The following is a 10,714-nucleotide window of genomic DNA, read 5'->3' on the forward strand; positions in this document are numbered from 1 at the left end:
GTGGAGCATGAAAAGTATGTGTGCCTTGTTGCCGAGTAGTACACATAGAGAGCCAGTCATGTTGACACAAAAGGACTTCAAATGGATCCACATATGTAATCAAGCTCTTGCTAGCTAAGGACAACGTGAAAAGGTCTTAGGTCCAGTAATGTTTAAAACTGTCAATAGGCATTGGATCCCAAAATGCCTCAATTAGATCTGGATATTGAACTAGTTTTGGGATAAGTTCCAGATGAAAATACACATAGAGAGCTGCCTTGGGTCTGATATGGATCATGGGTTGGTTTGAAGTGGGTAGGTAGACTATCGGTTCGGGTAAGAATGATTTTTTATCAGATTTTACAGGCAGGTCTGGTGTGAGCCCGATTCATAACCATAAAGACAGTAGGTCTAAACAAGACCCCAGTCTATAATGCAACCAGAGCTTCGTCCAGTTCTGCTTAGGCCCAGTATAGTACAGGTACTATGGATTAAGACTAAAAATTTGGGTCTAGTTCTGATCTGGAGGGCTCAAGTACAGATTAGATTAAATTGGGTTGAGACAAGTGTGTTTTGGAGTAAAACTTGGTCTAAGTCTAGGTTAGGATGGTTAACCATGTGGTGGAACCAATTCTGAACCAATGAATGGTCCATTCAGGATGGTAAGGGTGTTTGGAAGCTAGAGTATTAGATTTAACTGGTTTGAAATCAAACCAGTCCAGTCCCCAATCTCCAACTCCAGGATGAGTTGGATAGAAAATTCCAAGATCTCTATAGAATTTCAGTCAATAATCTGAAGTTTTTGAATTTTGCCATTATGCATGCAAACCTGGAGGTGTCGATAACGTTTTCTAGTTTTTCAGTATTTTTGCTTGGATTTTCATTCAGATCTTTCCCCTACCAAATCCATATAAATGCACCTTCACCTTTTTCTAGACTAAACTTTGCTCAACTTTTGAACAGAGAATAATCCGGTTGGCATCTAGGCCAAGATAAATGTTCACAAACTAAGTCTCATTTATCTTAATTTAAATCAAGAACCATTTCTATCATAGATTTAAGTGGCTGTTTTCCAGTCTAAATAAGATGAAGATCCAGAGAGCCTAGAAAGAAATCAAAGGATATGCCAACTTCAACAATCTTCAATACATGCAAGGACATTTTTCTTTAACTAACCCAATTTTATAAGAGCATATAAAGATTTTCAAGGAATATGCATATTGACATTTCAAGATAATGATATCAAATACAATGAATATGATATCCTATAGACATCATTTGTCCTGTTATCACAAAATTTATTTTCCTTAATTTCTTATTTTTCCTTTCTATGCTTCTCTATCTTCGTTACTTTATTGTGAAAAGTATCTTACAATCACAAAATTATCTTTAGCCGATTTTTCCTAGCTTTTCAGGCTTGGGTGGAGGACACTTAGTAATCTAAGCATAGGCAATCAATCTCGTTGTTCCATAGTAGGCAAGAAATAGAGATTGTATTTGTACTTTCTTGAAAAATATTCTAATGATTTTTTATGCAACTCTTTTGGTTGAAACATCTTGTTGCACACACTTCATGAGCAATAGGGTTGAAACTAAGATTGGCGAGCTAATTAGAGTTTTTTTTCTTGATTCAACCACACTGACCTACTTTACTTACTGAACAACTTGGTAGTCAAGCGACACCACTGGCTTTGAAAACTTGGGCAGCTTGGACTAAATGCCTCTACAGTACTTACAGTATTAGTTAATCATTTAGAATTCCCCATCATTTAGCTCAGAACTTATGAGGATATGGTTCTTTATTTGTGTTTAAATTTCAGTTATGGAGTACTTTAATAATTCTTTGTTTCTTGAAGAAATTAGTGTAAACATCAGTCAACTCTGAAAAAATAGCATTGATGAAAGTTTGTGAAGGAAATATGAAAATACAAGAAAATTTTCAGTTTCGTAGTACAGAACATCCTGATATGCAACTCTCAAACTACAACCAAGTGAGAAACTAAAGTCATTTTTGTCTGAATGATAAATGCTAAACCAACATTATTGAGGAGGCATCAAGCATCACCATGACCTATCAAGGTGAGAAGTAAGTCCTCGTAGTCACCTGACGTATCTTTGGCAATGGCTTTGTCCAATCCAACGTTGTTCTTTCTGAGGTATTCCTCTTTGATCTGCTTCATGTCTACTTCAGCTCGCATCACCACCACCCTAGTCAATGCCCCTTCCTCTGTCCCAGTTTTGTTGATTGCCATCCGAAGAACTTTCTCAAAGTACTTCTCTGGGACTACTAGACATTTTATAATTGCTCTCAAAGCAGAGAGGAATTCATCCTTGGGGTCGGCCTTGAGATCCTGAAGAGAAGATGCATTATTTTTCTCAACATGACAAACTGTCTTCTACACTAATAAATACTGAGAGCAGCTCAACAGATCACTACCTTGGTTATATAATTCCCAAATGCATCTTTGTAATGGTTAAATGTTGCATTCAGCTGTGCTTTGCTTCGTGTAGTCAGTATCCTGATGACCTCTTCATGATTCACAGCATTGCCCTTGATCTTATCATGCAGTATCTGGGCTTCTGACTTTGCAAGATCTACATCAACCTCTACTCCTCCATAACGATATGAAGTAACGAGGCCCACCAAAAGCTGGCATGGAAAATTTGAATTCAATCAGTTTAAGAATTGAGACACAAACATGAAATTTTTGGTGAATTTGGAAGAGAGTGATAAAACAAGCACAAAACAGAGGCATGGATTGTGAAATGTTTAAATAATTTACTACTGGAATCCTTAAAACATGTACACCTCATTCTTAATTCATCAAGCATCTATAAACTTCATTGCTATGGCAGTCAAGTTGTCTTGCAGTTGCAGAAAAGACTATAGCAAACTGAATTAAAGAATTGTTGATAAAGGTCATTACTCTTCAGTGGAGTAGAAAAACTGCCTACAGGATAATCACATCCTGAAGGTTACAATGGAAAACATTATATTGAATTTGTACGGTCTGACTAATATATATAGATAATTATCAATTCTGCCATTCACCAACTATTCTTGGTAGATCAGAATAAAAGTAAGAATCAATTTCTTTAGTAGTGTGACTGACTAGAAAAGCAATTAATATGACTAAAATAATGGGGCAGCAAACACAATTACACAACAAATGCAGATTCACAAACATGGAAAGAAATAAAAATAATACCATGACCATAAATTACATTAAAGTAGTTTAAAATCTATCAAAAACTAAATCCCATGAGACAAGAATATGTATACCTTACGGAAGCCACTAGTAGTATGTGGTGCAATATCCTCTTCAATCGATCGCTTAAAACGAGAATGATATGCCTCTCGAACCACTAAAAGTTCTTTTGGGGACCTTGCACATGCTATTTCTATGAGGACATGATCTTTAGGATTCCACCTCTTAATAGCTTCATTGACCAACAATGCATCACGTTCAGCTGGGTCCATGGTCCACAGAAGCACAGCTCTCTGGTTTAACAATATTTTTCCAACATGATCAAACTTGGATCTTTTATTCAACTGATTTTAGACAATTTGACAGAAAAGCAAGCATAGAAGCTAAACTTATATCTTTTCCAGTGCATCAGAAAGTACAACTAGATTATCATTAGCCTTAGAACTTAACCTCAAAGTTGCTTGTAAGCTCTTTATGTAAAGCCTTGAGGAGATCCTCTTCAAAAAGCTCAGAATAAGTCTTCCGAATTGAGTTACGTTGGTTGGCATTTCTATGCCCCAGTATGGATATGATCAACTTCTCATTTGTTCCCCAACCTGTAGACATGCACTTCAACATATCAAAAAATAACAAAGAGCGCTTTTATGCCTTAATCAAGGAAGCCGCATTCACTTCCCAGCTTGAAAAGTCCAAATAAAGTTAAATCTGAAAATCTATGACCTGAAGGCAGACTCTGAACAAGTCATAGAGATACTGGGGTATGTGTCCTCATTGAATTCTAGAGTCAAGTAACACAAGAGTAGTTTGGATCAACCAAGTCAGTTGGGTCGCCTAAACCTTTGTGACTCTTAAAGCAGCTCAGACCAAGCATGTCCAAAGGATTTCAGCATTCCAACTCTTAGCTAAAACTCAAAGCCAGAGTTACCGGAAGCTTCTTAGGTAGGTGGGAAGTGCGGTCCCAGAAACTCGCTTCGGAAGCGCATACTCCTCGCTTCCGAAATTTCATGGGAATCTCGATTCCCCCATGCTTCTTCTATGTTTCCCACATGCATTGTCCATGCTTCTCATATGCTTTTCTCACGTTTCTTTTCATGTGATTTCTCTCACGCTTCCACTCACTTCTCATGTGCTTTCTCTAAATTGGTAACCATTATTGTTAGATTTTAACAAAAAATTAATTCATTTACTGAAAAATCATGAAATATACGAATAATCAATTTTATTTTAGTTTTTATTTACTTCTTGTTCGATTCCTATTCAGTTCTCATATTTCTTCCTCTTTTATTCCTGTTTCGCTTTCAAATTGATACTTTGTTTCTCGCTTTCTATAAATTTTAAAATGTCTCAATTGTTTTTCGCTTCCTTGCTTAAAACACCTCTCACGGACATGAAACATGGCTACAACTTGGATCCAATATGCTCGAGATCAAAAGCAGCTCATACTTTATTTTGGTGGCCAGATTGAGTTCTCCACTCCATGTTCAATCAGTAGCTCGGCACCCACAGCCACATGCATGACAACAGTGTTGCCATGACATACAGACCATGCATCCCCACATAACTCCCAAACTTGGCTAAACTTGCAGCCAAGTCTTGCATAGACTCCGCAGTTCTTTGGAGCCTAAGTGGGCAATTAGCCCATACTAACTGTTTTCTAGACCAATCCAAGTTCGACTTATGTTGCTAGCTAGAGCAACGTCACAAAATAGCCCCCACATTCACCAGCATCTTCGCATCCAAAGATATCTGCAAACCACCATAATCTACACTTGAGTATAATTTTTCTCATTATACTTTCGCAAGAGGGTAGGAGATACGTAAGAAGGTAGGTGTTGCACTCATTGAAAATAAGATGAGAGATAATCGTTTACGGTGGTTTGGACATATTCGGCGAAGGCCTAATGATGCTCCGGTTAGAAGGATGGAGAAATGGGAAAATATATTAGTTAAAAGAGGTCGGTGTGGGCCTAGGAAGACATGGATGGAGATGATAGGAAAGGATATGAATGCTTTGAACCTCACCGAGGACATGGCATTGGATAGAAATGATTGGAGGAGAAGGATTCATGTGGAAGACCCAGAATTATTTTCTTTTTGGTTCATATCGCCGACCCCAATTTTTTTGGGATGAAGGCGTTGTTGTTGTTGTTGCAAGAGGGATGGTTTGGTGATTGGCTTTTTTGCTACAATATGGTTACTCACTCTTCTACAATTATGTCCTGCGTTGTCTCTATGCCATAATCCAAATTTAACAGTAATCTAATCAACCAGTCCAAAAACAATACTTACAAACTTCAGGGATAAAAGTAAACTCTGATTCCGTCATAAAAAAAATACTCTGATTCACATATATAGGTGTCAGGGAAAAGAAAGCAAAACCCATCAATTTTCAAAAGGTTTAAGAGACTGTAAAACATGAATGAGTTAATCAGCTAGCAGAGAAAAGACTCCAGCCAAACTAATGCGAGTTGTTTCACAAAGTTGGCAAATCGTAAGAAGTTTTTCATTGCAGAAAAGAACAAAACTAGTGGGTGATGATGTTTATCTATGATATGTAGGGCCTGATTCCCATTCGACCATATGAAGGTGGGACAAGGCCATAGTGATGGTGACATGAGGAATTTCACCAAGACACAACAATCGAGTCAATCAAATGTTGGGAAAACTTGAGGATTATTACATAAACAAAGAAAAGGGCGACACCAACAACAGATCTTGAGCTAAAATGGTCGGATTTCCGGATTTGTGTGGCTAAATTAGATGAGATTCCACATTTCCTGAAAATGGTATAAAAAAAAAGATGTTACCAGCAAGAGCATTTCTCAATTGCTCGCAATCTTCGACTGGTGAAGGTACACTCGGGGGAACGATGACAGTCGACATCTTCAGTCTTTCTGATTCTCAATTCCAAACCAGAGCGAGATCGCTTGTTGGGGTCTGCAGACGAACCCCCAGTTTGCGATTACGATATTAGGCGTCCCACCATTGACTTATTCTTAAGGAGGAAAGAAGTTATGTTCGTGCAGGCGCGTGGGGTACGTGTCACGTTCACCAAACAAAGCGGCCGTATATTTCTCTCTCTCTCAACGATAACTGGACTGAGACTCACAAAAGTAGATCCAATGATCAAATTAGTTTCAGTATATATGGACGTGTTATTGTGTAATCAGTGTATCTGATCTTGGGTAAGTGTATGTAAACCAGATCAACGTCTGATTAAGACTCAACTTTTCTTTTCTACTGTATAAAGGGTTACCATTAGGGTTGCAAACGGATCGGATCAAGAAGGAACTTTTGCAAATATTGGTCCTTCCCAATCCAATCCAACTCCCCAATGTATTCATTGGTCCCATATACAATCTGTTTGCATACTTGTTAGGGATGGCAGTGGACCGGGAAAAAACAGGGCTCCACCCCACCTTGTCCCATTTGAACCGGGGATGAAGGACATGAAACAGGGATGAAGGTGGGGATGGAGGTTAAAATCAAAAACTCATGCAGGGATGGACTTACACATTTTTCCGTCTCACCCCGTCTCCAATCCCCGCCTTGCCTCACCCCGCCCCGCCCCTTCCCGTCCCCGATCCTTCTTTAAGAACGACAGTGAACATAGGATAAACAGGCCTGGGCCCGTTTGGACCGAGGATGGAGGCAGGAATGAAAGTTAAAATAAAATCGTGGAGACCTATTTTACATGTTTAGTTTTGGTTTCAGCAATTTACAAAAAGCCCTCATAAAATAAGCTATTTAAAATCCACCGATTGACATTTGAGTCACTACATATAATCGATCGCCTACTTTGTTAAAATGCATTTCACACAGACACCTGAGGTATAAAATGACAATTTTTGTCTAGTTTCTTCTCATCTTTTTGATATCAACTCAGTGGTTGTACAAAAGATAGAGGCTCCATGGCAAGGTAGAGGATGAGATTGGTAGTGGCAAGGAGCTAGTGTTGGAACTACTTGGAGGGATGGAAGGGGAGTACGCAGTTAAGCAACGACAATCACCAGGGACCCTGATTAATCGTAGCTTCTAACTCTTCAATGTTGTGTTTTTCTTCATATACCAATCACTACAAATGAAATCATTATATAGATAGTGAAGAGGACTAGAATAGGAACATGTCCCGCAGAGAAGCAACCCTTCACATGATAGGTTACACCCTTTAAGTAGGTTTCTCTTATAGGGAGATATATTAAAAGTTCATAACCTTTCACCAAAGATCACGACTTATGGCCACATCTTTGCATCCCTCACTTGGCTATAATGAGCTACTAGTGTAACAAAGTTTCTTTTATTTATGAGCTTATTTTTATACATTAAAGTTGCTTGTATGTTAGTGTAAACACCCCAAATTTTTCTCATTCATCCTCAGACATCCCCTTCAGCAGATGTCAATCCCCTTTAGAGTCTAACCCTAAGTCTATCCTCGTTTGGGTGTTATTTCGCCTTTTTTGTCAGTAAATCTTATTTTACCCCTAAGACACCTTACATCTTTGTCAGTCAGAGTCAACCAAACTCATTTTTGAGTTTAAAAGAGTTAGAATGTCTGTCGTTTCTAGTTTTTTTGAGCTCACAATGAGCGAATCCTATTCATTTCTTACCATTTAAGCTAAAATTAATTCATTTCTTGAGAAATGAGTTCATTTCTAGCTCAAATCCCAGTCAATTGTTCCTGAGTCAGTTGATTCTAGTCGACCCTATTTTCCTGAGTCTAACCTGAGCTCACCGAGAGTTCAAGTATTCGAGTTTCAGTTCAAATCCATTTTTCATAGTGTCAGAGTCCATTTTAGCCCATTTCAATCAAAATTGAGCTAAATTCAGTCAATTGAGCTAGTGTTTGAGCTTCAAATTTAGTTCATCTCAGTATTACTTACCTTCATTCCAACTCAAACTCAGTGCATTTTCGTGATCCACTTCAATCCAGTGTTCATTTCTCTGAGAATTGGGTCATTTCTCAATCATTCAGTCTAGGAGTTCAGGTGAGTCAGTGTCTTTTTAGTTCACCTAAGTTCAGAAACCCTAAAACCCAGTTCAAACCTTATTCTTCAGTGTCACTCCATGCCCTGCAGGGGCAAAATCATTTCTCGGTCATTTTATCCAAAAATCAATTTTATCATTTCTCAAGTTGGTACAACTGCTAATTTGGGCTCGGATCAATTCCTTTCCTGAAAATTTTAGTTACATCCGAGGCCCAACTCACATTTGGATCAGATTCCATATCGGATCTGATGTTTAATTATCAATTCTCATCCTGAATAGGAATTTTCAATTCGTTGTCTCTACCAGGGGTCAAGGATTTCATATCTCTCATCCAAGGTTCATACTTCGCATATCATTTTGTAGTTATTTCATATCATTTTATGTTATGTCATATCATTTTATTGTATTTTACCGCATTGCATGCCATTTTTGAGATCCAGCACTCTTGTTTTCAAAATATCAAATCTAGATTCGATTTTAAAACCTTTCTTTCAAAATCAATTTCAAAAACCTGGGTTTTAGATCAATATTTTTCATTTGACCAACCCTCAGGGCTTTACATTTCTTATTTCAAAAATATTTTCTTCAAGAAAACAATCTAGATTCATTTTAAACCTAATTTTCAACTCAAATTCTAATTGTTACAACTTTCTTTAAGTGGGGCCCACCCTGCAGGGGGCACCAAACCCTAATTTTTTCATCTTTATTCAATTTCATCTTATTTTCATGTTTTGTTTATTTCAAATATATAAAAAAAAATTAGTAAGTCTTCGTGTCTTTCAAAGCCTCTTGAAAAATCTTGTTTTAAAAAAACCTTTATTTTCCAGCTTTTAAAATCATTTTTCTTGGAAAACCAAATGGGGCCCACATAGGTGGTGCCACATTTGATAAAATTTTCAACTCATGTAGGACTTTAGTTGATTTAGAACTTTGATTTCATCTTTCATTTTAAATTGCTTTTAAAAACCTTTATTTTAATCCTTTATTTTTAAGTTTTGAAATCGTTTTTTAAAATCAAATGTGGCCCACATTAGGTTAGGTGGCGCCACATTTGAGATTTTAGAGTTTAATTAGAACTCGATTAGGTTAATTAGTTAGTGTTTGGTTAGGTTAGAACACCCCAAGGAAAATCTCCCCCCCCCCCCCCTTTGACTTATCTCTTAAGCAATTAAGAGAGTTCCGATAAAATCAAAACTCTCTAAAATTAAACCTATTTTTTATTATAAAAGGGACCCATAGGAGGGTCGACCAAGGCATCACTCTCTCATCTTCTTCTTCCTCCTCAAGCTCAAATCCAGCAGCCTCCATTGCAGCAAGGTAAGCACCCTCTTCTTCTTCCTTTTTTTTATTTTTTTCATTTTCTTTAATGTTTCTACCATTGCTGCCCCTTCTTGTTAGATTTTTTTTTCATTCAAGAACCCCTAATACACAGTTCAAAAAGATGATCCATTGATCATCTAAGGTGTTCTTTACGTTTTTGATCCATTGGAAATGCTTAGATCATGTTTATTTTGTTAAATGCCCAAAAAAGATCAAGATTCGACCTTTCTATAGGTTAAATCCTTCTTTTAATGGCTAGATCAATGCAAATCTATGCTTCAGTGATTTTTTTTGTTTTTTCATGTTGTGTTTATGTTCTTCATCATATACATGTTCAAGCATGATCAAAAGCCCTTGATCTCATATTTTTATGATTTTTACATGTATAAATCAGAATATAGCATGATTAGTGTTTTACTTTTGAGATATGCATTCTAGTTGTCTGATAATAATGTTATTTTACTTATTTATATTCATTATTTAAATCTAAATTTTTTATGGTAGAATTATGCATATGTCTACGGTTTTTCATAAAAAAAATCAGATTTTTTTTAGGTCTGTAACCCTATTTTCAAAAATCCAAACTGATGCCTATTTCTGAACCGGGAAAACGTTGTGTAAATCCAGGGTCATCTTGTCGGAGGCATATCTCTCTCATCGAAGATCACTTTTCTGATCCGTAAAAAGAAGCATGCTCGTCAGCATGTCTAGTTTATTTTGTAAAACTTTCATAAATTTCTATGGTTGATTTTTATTTTTCTTTAAACCAAAACCAGAACATGTTTCCCTGAAACCGGTAAGCATGTTTAAACCTTAGGTTATATTGCCGGAGCGATATCTCCCTAACCGGAGATGATCTCTCGGATCCGTAAAAAGAGTTATTTTTGTTTGAATCTCTAGTTTATTTTGTGTGGTTTTCATAAATTTATATGATAGATTTCTATTTTATTTTAGTTAAAAATCTGGGTTTATATTTCTGCAACTGTCAGTCGCAAGTCATAGGCAAAGCCAACTTGCCGCCCTAACCAGAGATTGTATCGATGATCCGTAAAAATCCATGTCTTCATTTTATCTTTTTATTCAATATTTATATTCAAAATAATCCCAAAAATATATTTTTTGATTGAATCTTATTTTTAGGGTTATTATAAGTATCCATGTCAATTTTTATGATTTTTAGAATTCATTTGATATGTTATTTGGTTATATCATAAAAATAG

General features: G+C 36.7%; 1 protein-coding gene across 1 annotated transcript; it reads right to left on the reverse strand.

The window, feature by feature from the left end:
- Positions 1 to 1,841: 1,841 nt before the first annotated feature.
- Positions 1,842 to 6,273, reverse strand: LOC149811993 (annexin Gh1-like). The gene is made up of 5 exons (XM_089993907.1): positions 5,996 to 6,273; positions 3,639 to 3,784; positions 3,263 to 3,481; positions 2,417 to 2,629; positions 1,842 to 2,330 (listed from the first exon to the last, which is right to left on the reverse strand). The coding sequence occupies exons 1-5, from the start codon at positions 6,069 to 6,071 to the stop codon at positions 2,034 to 2,036; spliced, it is 951 nt and encodes a 316-aa protein (XP_089850033.1). The 5' UTR covers positions 6,072 to 6,273; the 3' UTR covers positions 1,842 to 2,033.
- Between the last annotated feature and the right edge of the window lie 4,441 nt (positions 6,274 to 10,714).

This window comes from Nuphar pumila, chromosome 17 (genome assembly GCF_984573655.1).
Source record: "Nuphar pumila chromosome 17, dmNupPumi1.hap1.1, whole genome shotgun sequence".
NCBI classification, from domain to species: Eukaryota; Viridiplantae; Streptophyta; class Magnoliopsida; order Nymphaeales; family Nymphaeaceae; genus Nuphar; species Nuphar pumila.

What these genes read in the sequence shown, in the direction of transcription:
- LOC149811993 (XM_089993907.1), bottom strand. Translation starts at nt 6,071, where the DNA reads ATGTCGACTGTCATCGTTCCCCCGAGTGTACCTTCACCAGTCGAAGAT. An exon ending in AGCTTACAAGCAACTTTGAG is followed by an intron (nt 3,482 to 3,638) that starts GTTAAGTTCTAA and finishes TTGTTAAACCAG; the next exon opens with AGAGCTGTGCTTCTGTGGAC. An exon ending in CTACTAGTGGCTTCCGTAAG is followed by an intron (nt 2,630 to 3,262) that starts GTATACATATTC and finishes TTTCCATGCCAG; the next exon opens with CTTTTGGTGGGCCTCGTTAC.